We start from the raw sequence: 16,337 nt of genomic DNA, 5'->3' as shown, positions 1-16,337 counted from the left end.
CAACCTGCCCCCAAACTCGTCACATCCTCCCCCAGCCTCTGTGTATATGTGTGGAGGGTGATGGGGGCCTCCATTTGAACTTTCTTCTCCCTTCCCAGCTGCCAAGCACTGAGCCAGCCTCCCTCCTCCCTGGCCCTCCTCATGTCCCCCACAGCCTCCCAGGGTGGCTTTGAGGCTTCCCTCTCCATCTCTGCCCCTCCCCACAAGGCTGAGGCCGACCCTCCCTGTCGCCCTAACGCTGCCTTTCACAACTCGCACATACCAAGCTCATTTTACCCTGTGAAGCGCTGGGGCAGGGCATGGCCCCGTTTTACAGACAAGGATACTGAGGCTGAGAGAATGTAAGGGATGGGTCCACACCTACTAGCTGGCAAGGCCCAGAGGTGGAACTTGAACTTGATGCTCCCTTCACCAGCCCACAGCCACCTCTGACCCTGAGACTCATCATCTCTGGGGTGGGACCCTGTGATCTCAGGGTCCTCGCCAAGCCTGGGGACCTGGGGCAGCTGCAATTCTAGACCCCCTGGGAAGATGTTAGGTTCTTGATCCCAAGTTAGAGTAGACCCCTCACACCACTGTTCTCCAACAGCCACATAAAGCAGCTGTTCAGGCCAATTAGCGGTGGCCTAACAGAGAGACTCAGCCTGTTGGGAAGACTGTGGGAGACCCCCTTTCTTTCATCTCCGCCACACCTACCCCCCTCACTGCTCCTGGATGGAAGGACTCTGACCCCCTTCATGGCACCCACACCTCACTCAGACCTCGCCAGCCCCTGGGCCAGCCTCACCTCAGCCCCAGGCATCAGGTGCCCACCCCTCCACCCAGCCCCCTCCCTACCCCTGGCATACGGTGTCTCCCCCGTGTCCCCCTTTGTCGCCTCCTGGCCTGCAGCTGGGAAGCAGGCAAAGAAAGGGGCTTGTATTGTGCTGCGTCATGGGGGAGGTGGGGAGGCAGTGGACCGACAGAGGGGTTTCCCATTGTCTTGGGCAGCACTGAAAGATTGAGGTGGGCTTGCTGGGGGTGGTGGTGGGTGGTAAGGGGAGTGGCTGGGATAGTAGAGGGGTGAGGAGGGGGCAGGGAGAGACCAGAGAACCTAAATTAGCAGATCTGCCGCTGCTGCAGGCTGTCTAATCCCCAGTGGAAGCACGGGGCTTTCATTAATTAGCAGCTTGTGACCCCTAGCCTGCATGGGCTTTAGAAAATCAGGCTGCTCTGGGTTCAAGCCTCAGCTCAGTCATTTCCTTGGGCAAAACCCTCACTTTGTCTGCACTTGTTTTCCCCTCTGCAAGCTGGGGATGACAGTAGTACGTACAGCCCAGAGATGTGAAAATTAAATACAGTGATGCAAGCAGAAGCCTACAGCCTGACTGGATGCTTGGGTAGCTGGTATTACTATAGTTCTCTAAATTGTAGCTCTTTTTCTTGAGGGTTTAGGCAGTATAAAGTGTTTGGAGTTCCTGAGGACAAGTTGCATGTGACATTTCCCATAGCTGGGACCCTTTGGGCCAAGTCAGGTCCCCATTTTCTCTTCCTGTAAAGCAGGATACAAGGAGCGCTCAGCTGTTAACCGAAAGGTTGGTGGTTCAAACCACCCAGAGGCTCCAAGGCAGAAAGACCTGGCACTCTGCTCCTATAAAGATTACAGCCTAGAAAACCCCATGGGGCAGCTCTACTCTGTTAATGGGGTCGCTCTGAGTCGAAAATCGACTTGAGAGCACCTACCAACAACAAAAGCAAGACATAGCTGATCTTCCCAAGCTCATTTGTGTTGGGGTAACGGGAGTTTCTTGCCGCAGTTCCTTCCCGAAGTATGTATCACTCAGGTTGGTACAATCAGCTTATTGTCCCTGAGCGCGCGTTAGCTGGACCAGGGGTAAAGGAGCTCGGTGGGGTTTTCAGAGCTGCATTTCTCTGTGAGTTGACTAAAATCAGCATGCATCTCTTCCAGAATGTTCCAAGAGCGTTCCCATCTGTTGTCTTATTCGTTCTCAAAACATTCCTGGGAGCTTGGAGGGCGGAAGAGGGGTGGGGGGAACGGCAGGATATTTTTAGCTCCACACTACAGATCCGAGCCCTATTTTGCGATACAACCTAGATTGACTGTAGCTTCTGTCGATTTCCTTGATAAGCAGACAAGTGTGTGCCAAAGCAGCTCCCAATTTTAAGAATCATTTCATATTTTATATTCCCAAAGCAGTTTCAAAGTACACATCGTGTGAAAAGTTAGACATTTGTTGGGTTTTTTCATTTGGGTTTTTGTCATCCTTATTGTTATTATCTAATTTGCAATTGTCTTTATTTTGCACTTACTCTTTTTTTAATTGTGGTAAATAGATGGGTAACAAACCTTTGTTACCTCAGCCATCTTCACAGGTACAGTTCGCTGACCTTAAACATGTTAGTCATGTTGTTCAACTATCACCATTAACCATTCCTAATTTTTTCCATCACTCTTAACAGAACTTGGAGCCCTGGTAGCTCAGTGGCTAAGAGCTTTGTCTGCTAACCAAAAGGTCGGCGGTTCAAATCCACTAGCTGTTCTGGGAAGCCGTGAGGCAGTTCTGCTCTGTCCTGTAGGGTCACTTTGAGTTGAAATTGACTCATTGGCAACAAGTTTGGGCTTTTTTTGGTTTTGGCAGAAGCTCAGCGTCCCCTGTTGTACTTATTTTTTCTTAAATAATTTATTTTGTTGTTGTTGTTGTTGTTGAGACTAAACACAGCAAAACATACCCAATTAACAGCTTTTACATGTATAATTTGTGCTTATTTTTTAACTTCGTGTTGCTTTTGTTTTGGATTGCACTTGAGTGGGCATCAGCATTTTTTTTTTTTGGCGTCCGGAGCCTCTGAGGATTGTAACCTGGCTCTGGTTTTGTGCTCAGCCACACAGTAAACCAGAGACTCAACCAAGATTAGAACTTGGGTCTTCAGCATCTTCACATGGAGGATCTACTGGCTCTGTGTCAGGCCCTCTGCTGTTATTGTTGTCGTTAGGTGCCGTTGAGTCCATTTTCAACTCATAGCAACCCCATGTGGCAGAGTAGAACTGCCCCATAGGGTTTCCTAGGCTGTAATTTTTTTTCCCTCTTGGCTGTAATCTTTTTTTTTTTTTTTTAAATTATTGTGCTTTAGATGAAGGTTTACAGAACAAACTGGTTTCTCATTAAACAGTTAGTACACATATTGTTTTATGACATTGGTTAACAACTCTGCGACATGTCAACACTCTCCCTTCTCAACTTCAGGTTCCCTATTATCAGCTTTCCTGTCCCCTCCTGCCTTCTAGTCCTTGGCCCAGGGCTGGTGTGCCCCTGTGGTCTCATTTTGTTTTATGGGCCTGTCCAATCTTTGGCTGAAGGGTGAACCTCAGGAGTAACTTCATTACTGAGCTGAAAGGGTGTCTGGGTGCCATACTCTCAGGGTTTCTCCAGTCTGTCAGGCCAGCAAGTCTGGTCTTTCTTTTTGAGTTAGAATTTTGTTGTACATTTTTCTCCAGCTCTCTCCGGGACTCTCTATTGTGATCCCTGTCAGAGCACTCAGTGGTAGTAGCCCGGCACCATCTCGTTGTACTGGTCTCAGTCTGGTGGAGGCTATGGTAGATATGGTCCATTAGTCCTTTGGACTAATCTTTCCCTTGTATCTTTAGTTTTTTTCATTCTTCCTTGTTCCCGAAGGGGTGAGACCAGTAGAGTATCCTAGATGTAGGCTGTAATCTTTATGGGCACAGATTGCCAGGTCTTTCTCCCCTAGGGCAGCTGGGTAGGGTAGAACCACCAACCTTTTGGTTAACAGCGGAGCGCTTAACCATCATGCCAGGGCTCCTTAGGCACTATACTAGACACTTCATATTCATGACCAGAAGGTGGGTATGAGAAGGCATCGCACCCAATTGGCAGGAAGGATCCTGAGTGCCCAGCAGACCAGGGCTTGAGAGTAGCCCAGCAGGAACTCAAACCCACGCCCCGTGTGCTCTCCAGCCTCTGTCCTGGCTGACCTATCGTCAACTCCACTGACACCCTGATTCTCTGTACTCCCAGGGAAGCGACAGCGAGTATGAAGTGGACCCGAACCACCAGAAGGCCCACTCTTTTGTCAACCACTATATCAGCGACCCCACCTATTACAACTCGTGGCGGCGTCAACAGAAAGGGATCTCCCGGGCCCAGGCGTACAGCTACACGGAGAGCGACTCAGGGGAGCCGGACCACACCACCCTCGCCAACAGCAACAGCACCCAGCAGGCCAGTCTCTTCCGGCCCAAGGCCAGTCGGACTCCAACGCCCCAGAACCCCCCTAACCCCCCGAGTCAGCAGAGCACCCTCTACCGACCCCCCAGCAGCCTTGCCCCTGGCTCCCGGGCCCCTATAGCAGGATTTTCTTCGTTTGTGTGACATTGGAAGAGGAAAAAGAGAGAAATGGTACCAAACTCCCCTCTGCCCCTCCACCCTCCACCGCCTGCCAGAAAACAAAAGCACCAAGAAACCAAGTCAGCTGTTCACCGCCCAGATTTATTTTTCCAGCAATTCCAGGGTCAGCAAATCCAGTGTTGAGGAGGGAGGAAAAAGCCTGTGGGGGGGGTGGTGGCCAGAAAGTCATCTGCCTGAGGATTATAGGGTTTCCTGCTGCTTCAGGAACTGGGCAGAGGAGGGGAAGCTTGGTGCGGAGTGAGTGAGGCCCCTGCTGAGAGGGCCAAGGACTGGCCTGATTGAGGAAGGAAGAAGCTTCTGGAAGTCCAACCAACTGCCCCTTCCAGCGGGTGTGCAGAGTCCTGAGCCCATCGCTGAAGCTACTCTGTAAAGATGGGCATCTCTGGAGCCAAAGCCCCACCTTCTCTCTCTGCACCTTCCCTGCTAGCTCCCACCCCCTCAAGTCATTACTGGCCCTGCCCGCCCCTGCCCTGCCCTTTCAACCTCCCTGGCCCGCCTCCCTCGAGTTTCTTGCTCAGCTTCTTCACCTAGCATTTAGTTCATTTAGAAACAGGAAAAACAAAAGGGTGAGAATTGGCTTAGCTAGCTGTGTTCCTAGGCTATTTTACTGTGAAACCAAGGAAAAGAGCCTCTAGACTGGGGGAGAATACCCGCAACTGAACGCTGCCCACACCTGCATTCACCTTCCTGAGCACAGACCAGGGGAGACACAGCCTGGAGTGTGGAGGTGTACGGCGACTGGACTGGGGCAGAATGGGGGTCACTGGGGAAAACGCAGGAAGCCAGGAATGGAAGAATAAAGCTCTGATTTTTTCTTCCACTCCAGGGACCAGCTGCCCCCTCCTTCCAGGGGATGGAAAATGGGAACTGCTAGAACCAGAAAGTTCAGCTTGCTGGGGTTGGGGAGCCAAGCAGGGGTGAGGGATCGCCACCTGGGCAAACACCCACGCTCCCCTAGGTAGACACCTTCCTCCTAGTGTGTATGCACGCACACACGCACACATACATGTACACACATGCATGCACACATACATGTACACACGTGCACGCAGACATACATATGCACGCACACACACATGCACACATACACAAGCACACACATTCTCCCAGGCACATGCGAGGAAAAGGGCCTAGAGATCCTCTCCAACAGAAATGACGTTGGGTCCTCCCAGCCAAAAAGCACTCTCCCGTTCAGATCTGTCCTCATGGTCTCAGCCCCCAGGTCTCCATCTCCAAAACACTGCCAGCCTCCTAAGAGCACCCCAAGTCTTGATCCAGAGTCTGGAGCACCCAGAGTTTTCCCCATTTGCCCAGCACCTGGCATACAGAGTCGAAGAACACTCCAAATCAAACCTGTTGCCGTCAAGTCGATTCTGACTCACAGCGACCCTACAGGACACAGTAGAACTGCCCCATAGGGTTTCCAAGGCTGTAAGTCCTTACGGAGGCAGGCTACCACATCTTTCTCCCTCGGAGCAGCTGGTAGGTTTGAACCACTGACCTTTCAGTTAGCAGCGGAGCACTTTAACCAGGGCTCCTTAAGAATACCCCAACCCCATGAAAGTCCTCCTGATGGGCTCGGCCTAGTGTGGGCTAGGAGTGGGGAGGCACCACTTAGGAAGGTCAGTCCCAAGCAGACTCAGCACCCAAGATGCCCAGCCAAGCCAGCCAAGAGGGGCAGGTCAGCTGGGACCAAGGGACAAGAATAGCAGATGGGAGGAAAAACTTTTACAATCTGCTCCGGGGAACGCTCTTTAAAAAGCCACTTCTGGTGGCCTGGCTCTTCCTATCAGCTGGAGACTTCCAGATGTGAGGGGAGGGAGGAGACTTTCTATGCCATTCCCTGAACTTTCTGGGCCCGGGGGACCCCAGCAAACTCACTGCTTGCGCTCCTGGGTAGGACAGGGCCTGCTGGGCTTGCTGGTGGTGGGCACTGTTGGCCTGCTTTGGTGGGAAAGGAGGAGAGTTAGGGGAGGCCACAGAAGGCCCCTCCCTACCACCCACCCCAAATCGGTCATGTGCTTATGCTGACTGGGGATAGAAGCTGGTGTCAGGGGCTCCTCTGGAGTCACCAGGACTCCTGGGAAATGGGGGTGCAGCAATGTTGGAGACAGCTCAGGAGACAGGCTGACCCAGCTCTGCTGTCCAAACTGTGGTTTCTCCACTAAGGGGGTCTTGAAAGGGAAACCCCAGCTTCCCCTCAATGGAGGTTTTCTGTTCCTCCCACAAGTAAGGGCACTCAGGGTCTGGGAGGAGCTAGCTCACTCCCCCCCACCCACCCCTGCCCACCCCCACCCACCCCTGCCCACCCCCACCCACCCCTGCCAACCCCCACCCACCCCCACCCACCCCCACCTCACCCCGCCCACCCCCCACTGCAGGCTGCAAGGGCTCTTGCTGTTGCTCTTTCTTTCATCTTTTTTTATTTTTATTTCTTAACAACCTCACCCTTTTTCCTCTCTCCTGTGCATTTAACCATTTAAGAAAGTTCCGAGTTTGCATTAGGGAATTATTTTAGCCCAGCCCAGTGAGGGACTTTTGGGGGGTCGCAGGGTGAGTAAAAACATGGTGTATGTGTGTAGAGTGAGCATGAGGCCAGTTTTCCTTTGCCTTCGCTGAATCACCTGACGCACTAAGGTACTCACCCTCCCTCCCCTACAGGTTATTCACTCAGGCACAGACACATGTGCACACGTGGCACTGCACTTGTTCATGCCTGTGCTCACACACATGCACACACAGATGTGTACGGGACACATGTTTGCAAAGAGGCTTTTGCAACTTGCAACCCCTGCTGACGGCTGACGCTGTCACTTTCCTTTGTGACAGTCTGAGTCACTCCAACTTGCGTGCAGCTCAAAGGTGTTGTCTGAGAGGGTGAAGAATATGCAAACCAGAACCCTTAAAAGACCCATGGAGTCAGGCTGGGTCCAAGGTGAAAGTCCCATCTGTTGTCAGTACCCACCCGTCTTGAGTTTTGCCTCCACCAGCCCTAGCCCCCTCTGGAAGCCCAGGTCTCCAGCTGTGGATCTCTAGAGTCTTCCAGAGGACATCTCTATGCCCTTGTTTCCATATCTCCTGGGGGAGTAGGTGACCCACTTCCCAGACACCTGACCACATTAGAAGGGTGTGGAGCCTCCCTGACCTTTGATTTCTTGGACCAATGATGCCAGTGCCCCTGCCCATGTGACTCCACCAAAGCAGGTTCACACCAGGACACTCACCACCTGGCACCTCTGACTTTGCCTTGCTCTGTCCGAGGACTGTGGGAGAAACTGTTCCCAGGTCTTGCACCTATGAGCCCACATGTGGCATACCGGGGCTACTCTTCACCTTCCTGGCTGTGCCGCCAACATTAGCATCAGCTCCTCACCCACGCTGCCAAGATGAACCAAAAAGTTGCTCCGGTTTCCAAAAGCACCTTCCTGCTAGGGCTCTAGGGAGTTCACAAGCCCAGGCTGCTTCCCCCTCTGTCCCCTGCCAAACACTGCCGTGATTCCGAGGAAACCAGGACACCGCAGGGCTGCCCCGCTCAGTGCACACTGCCTCGAGGCCTTCCGCTGCTGCCCATGCCTCCCTGGGCAGTGCTTCTAAAGGTGCCAGAGCTTCCCCACAGTGCCCCCTGGGCAGGGGCTTCCCTTACCTTCTCAGAGTACACACCTGAAGGTGCATGCCGGGCAGTGGGCTTCAGTTCAGAAGGTGGGGGACCAGCTCAGCAGCCATCTGAGCAACAGCTGCCCACTCCCCAAGTGCCAGGGCACCCACAGGCATGCCACCACGGCAACCCTGGCCACCACCCTGAGCACAGGTGCCCAGAAGGGACTACCCCCTTCTCTTTGTTTCAATAAGAATAACCAAAAGTATATTTAAACGCGTTACCTTTCTTTATGCATATAGATTCCAAAAAGAGAAATCAACACAAATCTTTATTTTTTGATTTAAAGGATATAATGAGAAATTATGGGGAGAGTATTCATTACAGCAGGCATCTATCTGTAAGAGAAAAGTATATATCTATATGTCATATAGCTTGTTAGCAAGTTTATTTTTTAAAAATGAAAGGTAAGAAAGAAATTGATTTGAAATATATACCATGAGAAGTCCCATGTCCTGTCAAACTGTCAGTATTTTATAAATAAACTTTTGGTTTGTTGTTTTTTTTTTTTTTTGGAATTCTGAGGCAACGTTCATTCTTCTCCTGGGAAGGTGAGTGAGGACACCTGCCCTCCTCAAGCTTCCCTCCCAAGGTTGACTGTCCAAGTCAACCAAGCCTTTTGAGTTTGGGTTTCATTGATCCTTAGCCAGAGCTTCGTCAGGGGCTGGGTTACCCTAGAGGGCACCAGGGTCAAAGACCAAAGGACATCACCTATGCTAGGTTCCACAGGGATCTGGATGCAATTACAATCAAGAAAGTACAACGTCTGGAACTAATAGAAGGATTGAGCAAAGTAGCAGGATGCAAGATCAGCATACAAAAATCAGTTGGATTCCTCTACACCAACACAAAGAACTTCAAAAAAGGAAATCAAGAAAACAATACCATTTATGATCACCCCCTAAAAGATAAAATACTTAGGAATAAATCTAACCGGGAATGGAAAAGACCTATACAACAAAAACTACAAAACGTTAATGCAAGAAACCAAAAGAGACCTATATAAATAGAAAAGCATACCATGCTTCTGGATAGGAAGACTCAACATTGTAAAAATGTCAATCCTGCCCAAAGTGATCTACAGATATAATGCAATCCCAATCCAAATTCCAATGGTATTCTTTAATGAGACAGAAAAACTAATCATCAACTTTATATGGTATCTTAGTTATCTAGTGCTGCTATAACAGAAATACCATAAGTGGAAGGCTTTAACAAAGAGAAATTTATTCTCTCACAGTCTAGGAGGCTAGAAGTCCAAACCCAGGGTACCAGCTTCAGGAGAAGGCTTCCTCTCTCTGATGGCTCTGGGGCAAGGTCCTTGTCATCAATCTTCCCTGGTCGAAGAGCTTCTCAGTGTAAGGACCCCAGGTCCAAAGGAGACGCTATTCTCCTGGCTCTTATTTCTTGATAGTATGAGGTCCCCCTGTCTCTCTGCTAGCTTCTTTCTTTTATATCTCAAAAGGGATTGACATAAAACAAAACGTAATCTTGTAAATTGAGTCTTCCCTCATTAACATAACTGCCTCTAATCCTGCCTCATTAACACCATGGAGGTAGGATTTATAACACATAGGAAAATCACACCAGATGATTAAATGGTGGACAGTCACACAATACTGGGAATCACGGCCTAGCCAAGTTGACAAATATTTTGGGGAGACACAATTCGATCCATAACATATGGAAAAGAGAGAGGCCACGAATAAGTAAAACATTCTTGAAGAAGAACAAAGTAGGAGGCCTCACACTACCTGATCTTAGAACCTACTAAGATCATGGTAGTTGAAACAGCCTGGGGCTGGTACAATGACAGACACGTAGATCAATGGAGCAGAATTGAGCGTTCAGACGTAAGTCCATCCACCTGTGGACAGCTGATCATTGACAAAAGGCCAAAATCCATTAAATGGGGAAAAGACAGTCTTTTTAACAAATGGTGCTGGCAAAACTGGAGGTCCATTTGTAAAAAATGAAACAGGACCCATAGGCCCATACCTCACACCATACACAAAAACTGACTCAAAATCGATCGAAGACCTAAATATAAAACCTAAAACTATAAAGATCATGGGAAGAAAATAGGGACTATGCTAGAGGCCCTAATATAGGGCATAAATAGAATACCAAACATAACTAAAGATGCACAAACAGCAGAAGATGAGCTAGATAAATGGAACCTCCTAAAAATTAACACTTATGCTCATCAAAAGACTGCTCCAAAAGAGTAAAAAGAGAACCTATAGACAGGGGAAAAAAAATTTTGGCTATGACATATCTGACAAGGGTCTAATTTCTAAAATTTATCAGAAGCTTCAACACCTCAACAAAAAGAAAATTAAAAAGTGGTCAAAGGATATGAACAGACACTTCTTCGAATAAGACATTCAGACAGCTAACAATACATGAAGAAATACTCGCATCATTAGACATTAAGAGAGATGCAAATCAAAACTACAATGAGATACTATCTCACCCCAACATTACTGGCACTAATAATAAAATAAATGAAACAGAAAATAACAAATGTTGGAGAGGTTGTAGGGAGATCGAGGCTTTTATACACAGCTGGTGGGAATGTAGAATGGTACAACTACTATGGAAAACGGTAGGGTGCTTCCTTAAAAAACTAGAAATAGGAATACCATATAATCCAGCAATCCCACTCCTAAGTATATACCCTAAAAAAATAAGAGCAGTGACATGAATAGACATATGCATACCCATGTTCATTGCAGCGTTATTCACAATAGCAAAAAGATGGAAACAACCTAAGTGCCCAGCAACAGACGAATGGATTAACAAACTGTGGTACCTACACACAATGGAATACTATGCAACAATAAAGAATAACGACAAATCTGCAAAATTTCTCAACATGAATGAAGGACATCATGCTGAGTAAAATAAGTCAATTGCAAAAGGACAAATATTGTATGTGACCACTATTACAAAGAAACAAGAAAAGGTTTACACACAGAAAAAAAAAAATTCCTTTGATGGTTACCAGGGATGGGAGGAGAAGGGAAGGGAAATTACCAAATAGAAGACACATGTTAATACCGGTGACCAGAAAGGCAATACACAATATGGGGAAAGTAAGCAAAACACGATCAAGGCAAGGGCGGACACGGAGAGGAATGCAAGAACAAAGGAAAACAGTGGTAATTACTATAACATAGACAACCCTGCAACCGTAGTACTAACAAACACTGATTTAGAAATGGATACATAGGTAGACAGGTATGCCAAGATGTGTGGGAGGGTGTAAGGGAACACACCTACCTGCAGATACGTAGATATCTCTCTTTATGTAACAGTAGGTGCTGTTATGTATTAATACAGACAATAGAGCACACAAGGGCCACAGTCAGGGCAACTTCTTAGACATAACCAAACACCTCGTGGGACAAAGTTCTAGGCTCAAAGGCAAAGGACCATAGTCTCAGGAAACATCTACGTCAATTGGTATAACATACTCCATAAAGTTCTGCATCCTACCTTGGTGAGTAGTGTCTGGGGTCTTAAAAGCTTGCGAGCGGCCATCTAAGGTACAACTATTGGTCTCTTACCATCTGGAGCAAAGGCAAGTAAAGAAAACCAAAGACTCAAGGGAGCAATAAGTCCAAAGGATGAAGGGACCACGTGAACCACAGCTTACATGACTCAAGATCAGAAGAACTAGATGGTGCCCAGCTACCGCTACCGACCACTCTGATTTTACAACAAAAAAAATCAAATGCACAAAAAAGACCAGACTTACTGGTGTGACAGAGACTGGAGGAACCCCCAAGGCTGTGGTCCTATGACATCCTTCTGACCTGGAACTGAAGCCAATCCTAGAGACCACCTTTCAGCCAAGCCATTGACAGGCCAATAAAATAAATAATAACACCCGAGAGCAAGATACCTTAGAAAAATCAATTATACGAGATCAAAAGGGCAACATTTGCCCAAAAGCAAAGATGAGAAGGCAGCAAGGGGTAGAAAACCAGGACAAAAGGAAACAGGGAAAACAGGACGGAAATGGGGAGAGTGCTGACACATTGTGCCGATTGAAACCAATGTCGTAGAACACTTTATGTACAAACTATGGAATGGGAAATTAATTTGTGCTGTAAACTTTCACCCGATGCACACTAAAAAAAAAAAATTAAAAGGAAAGAAATTGCAATGAGTACGCGACCATGGCTGGAATTGGCCCTTGGAGGCTGGTTGCATGGAGATGGGCCCAACCTGCTGCCAACCTGACTCTGAACAGAACAGAAGGGCTCCTCCTCCTGGGCCTCATTAAACAAACACCCGCTTCAGGTGCCTGGGGCTGCAGAGTAGTAGTGGCCAGGCAGCTGCAGGGGGCTGGGCTGGGCACCTCCCCTTTTGCAGATTGCCACTCCAACTGCCATCAGCAGCAAAATGGTTTTCAAAAGGCTCTTTGGTTTGGGTTCTACTCAGCAGCTCCTTGTGGGGCCCAGATAAAGTGGCTGATGAGTAGGAACACCGTATGTCCTCGTTTGCCCTGGTTTGCACGAGCAATCTGGTATAATTGTGAATAACGTTCCCTTCCACTTGGTCCGTAACGTTCTCTGGTCCCCCTACTCATGAGTGATACTTGACAATTCAAGCAGCCTGCTGGCCCAGCCTGAAGCCTCTCGTGCAGATGGGCTCCGGGACTGCCACACTGAAGGTCTGGGACAACTCTAGGAAACCATCTCAAAGGTACAAAGACTCAGAGGGTGGCTTGGAAGAACCAGTGAGGCAAGTTGCATCTGGCACTGTATCACCTGCTCAGCCCCGCCCAGAGCCAGGGTGGAACAGAGTGATCCCGAATTCAGAGGTAGGCTGCCCTCCTTATTGCTTTTGCAAACCCTACACCCTACCACACGAGGTTCTGCACTGTCCCCAGACCAGTGCCCCGGGACACAAGCATGGATGTCTGGTGGAAATGCCCTGCCTAGACTTTCTAGGAGTCCCTACGTGGCACAAATGGTTAAGCACTGGGCTACTAACCGAAAGGCTGGTGGTTCGAACTCACCCAGAGGCTACTCAAAAGACAGTCCCTCGCAATCCGCTTCTGAAAACCCCATGGAGTGCAGTTCTACTCTTACACGTGTTCGCCATGAGTCGGAATCGACTCAACGACGACTGGTTTGATTTTTGATGTTTCAGACCATCCTATTTCCACTCCACTCCCCAAGATTGACCAACTGTTTGTAATATATTTGGTAGAAATATGGGGAGAATCCGCACTGGTGCTAGGCTGTCTTCAGGGATCCCACTGATCAGCAGAGCTGATGTAGCAGGAAACCTAGGTTCAGGTTAGGGTTGCAGGTAAAATATAGGACAAAGTACAAATCAAACTTTGCATGGGACTCACTTATGATTTGTTGCTTATCTGAAATTCATATTTAACTGGGTGTCTTTTATTTGCCAAACCTGGCCACCCTGGTCCAAGTTCCTTTTCTACACCAGTTGTGGGGTTTGTACAGACCCCTCAGAATCTCAGCTTCCTTATCCAGAAAATGGGGGTGCTGATACCCACTCTGTCTCCCTCACAGAGTAGTGTGTGGGTAGTTCTCCACTGCTTTGGAGTTGATTCCAACTCACAGTGACCCTATAGGACAGAGTAGAACTGCCCCAGAGGTTTTCTAAGACCGTAATCTTTACAGAAGCAGGCTGCCACATCTTTCTCCCACAGACTGGCTGGTGGGTTCGAACCACTGACCTTTTGGTTAACAGCCAAGCATTTAACCACTGTGCCACCAGAGCTCCATGTGTGGGTATTAGGAGGGAGATTATGCATGAACGTAATTTATAAACCCTACAACGCTCTGCACACGTAAGGGATTATTGTTATTGTTCAGGGATAAAATGACACTTAGCTGGAATTATCCAATTGCTTCTGGCTTCAGGCACAATTCCACCTCAATCATTCTCCACTTCACTCCCTCACCAAGTCATGGTCTCCCTGCTCAGGATGCCTCCAAGCTGGAAACTGTGTCAATAGAAAACATCTGATCTTAGAAATGTGGGGTCTCTAGGGAAGAGGAGTCCCTGGGTGATGCATACAGTTAAGTGCTCGGCTACTAACTGAAAGGTTGGAGGTTTAAGTCCACCCAGAGGTAACTTGGAAGAAAGTCCTGGAGATCTGCTTCTAAAAGATCACCACCGTTGAAAACCCTATAGAGCACAGTTCTACTGTAACACACTTGGGGCCGCCATGAGTTGGAATTGACTTGATGGCAACAGGTTTGGGGTTTTTTTGCTTCTAGGGGAAGAGGCTAAAGTGGCCTTTCACACTGTACCAGTCACGATCACAGCTGGAAACCAATGGCACCCTCAAATTAGTATCATTTGAGGATAGTTTAATAAAGAGACCATTCACCAGTGGTCAGGCTGCAGCTGTGGGTAAGGTGTAGGGACCCTCCAGGGGGTCGTGCAGCACCCAGAGTTAGTAACAGTGGGTGCCCTCACCACCCTAGGCCAGAAGTGGCAAATGGAGGAAGAGATTGCTGGAACTTGCAGACAGAGAAGGCTGGATGGAGAGAGATGTCAGACAGGAGCAGGGAGGAAGCTGAGGAATCAAGTTTCTTTCTGACCTCACTCTCCTTCCGTTCTCCAACTTCCTGCCTGGGCTCCTTGTGGGTGAAACCCAGCCAGAAGCCAGGGGGATGCAGTCCACACAGGTCAGCCTCCTCCCGGCACAGAGCAAGGTAGGCAAATGGGAGCCAGGCAGCCACTGAGGGCTTCCCTGGGCTTTCTGATGTCGATGTCCCATATAAAGTACCCCTCTTCCAGCTGAGGCAGATGGTACCTACTTCTCTTACACTCTTTTCCCAATTTCCACAAATAGGGAAACAACACCAGAAAAGGCTTCCTGGGAGCTTTCACTGGGATAGGCGGGATGTTCTGGTGTGTTATAGAATTTAGAAGGTCTTCGACTCTGTTAGGAAACCCTGGTGGTGTAGTAGTTAGGTGCTATGGCTGCTAAATAAAAGGTTGGCCATTAGAATACACCAGGCTCTCCTTGGAAACTCTATGGGACAGTGTCTGTCCTATAGGGTCACTATGAGTAGGAATCGACTTGACGGCAATGGGTTTCTGACTCTTAAAGACCTGGTGGCACAGTGGTTAACAGCTCGACTGCTAACCAAATGGTCGGCAGTTCAAATCCACCAGCCACTCCTTGGGAACCCTATGGAGCAGTTCCACTCTGTCCTGTAGGGTCGCTGTGAGTTGGAATCAACTCAGCGGCAATGGGTTTCTGACTCTGTTGCCTGCAACCTCCTGAATCAACTATTTAAAACCTAGAAAATCAGGTGGAATCCGACTCATGGTGACCGTTGTGTGTCAGAGGAGACCTGTGCTCTGCAGAGTGATGTGTTCAATGGCTGATTTTTGGGAAGTGGATTGCCAGGTCTTTCTCCCGAGGCACCCCTGGGTAGACTCAAACCTCCAACCTTTCAGTTAGCCACCGAGTGCGTTAACCATTTGTACCACCCAGGTATATCAAAAAAAAAAAAAAAAAAAACCGGTTGCTGTTGAGTCAATTCCAACCCACAGCAACCCTGTAGGACAGAGTAGAACTGCCTCATAGGGTTTCCAAGACTGTAATCTTTATGGAGGCAGACTGCCACATTTTTCTCTCAAGGAGCGGCTGGTGGGTTCGAACCACTGACCTTTCAGTTAGCAGCTGAGCATTTAATCAATGCACCACCAGGGCTCCTACCACCCAGGTGCAGCTGCATGAAATGACAACAGCTGACATTTGCTACCCTCTAAGCCTGTGCTGAAGGCCTTTTGTGTATTTGGTTAATCTTCACGGCAGCCTGGTGATGTAGGATTTCATCACCCCATTTAACAGATAAGGACACCTAGATGTGAAAAGGTGAAGGAAACTACCAGGAAAGTGCCAGAGTCAGGATTCGAACCCAGGCCTGCCTACCTTTATTGTGTCCCTTCGTTAACCACTAAGCAGCCATCACCCGGGGCTTAGACACTGCCTGACCCAGACAAGGAGACCTGGGCACTTGGGGAGGCCTCCAAACTCTCTGGGGTCAGCTGAGCAGGCAGGAAACATTGTTTCAGGATAACGACGTCTGCAGGGGCCGCCAAATTTTTTTCATAAAGGGCCTAATAGTAAATATTTCGGTCTCTGTGGGCCACGCAGGCTGTCACTGTGGCAGGCAAGCAACTATAGACAAGACATAAACGAAAGTGTCAGGCTGGGTTCCAATCAACTGCTAGCCGTGAACACT

The 16,337-nt window shown here is 48.7% G+C and overlaps 1 protein-coding gene across 2 annotated transcripts in view; it reads left to right on the top strand.

Annotated features, from left to right (window-relative positions):
- SDK2 (sidekick cell adhesion molecule 2) overlaps positions 1 to 6,669 on the top strand; it is a 310,850-nt gene extending 304,181 nt beyond the window's left edge. For both annotated transcript variants that reach the window (XM_049861426.1, XM_049861425.1), the window contains one exon: positions 4,038 to 6,669. In XM_049861426.1, the coding sequence (XP_049717383.1) occupies positions 4,038 to 4,391 (354 nt within the window). In that variant the 3' untranslated portion in view covers positions 4,392 to 6,669. The remainder of the gene's footprint in view (positions 1 to 4,037) is intronic.
- Positions 6,670 to 16,337: the final 9,668 nt, after the last annotated feature.

The sequence above is a fragment of the Elephas maximus genome, chromosome 19, assembly GCF_024166365.1.
Source record: "Elephas maximus indicus isolate mEleMax1 chromosome 19, mEleMax1 primary haplotype, whole genome shotgun sequence".
Lineage (NCBI taxonomy): Eukaryota > Metazoa > Chordata > Mammalia > Proboscidea > Elephantidae > Elephas > Elephas maximus.
The sequence above is the reverse complement of the archived record's forward strand: the minus strand, read 5'-3'. Positions and strand labels throughout refer to the sequence as shown.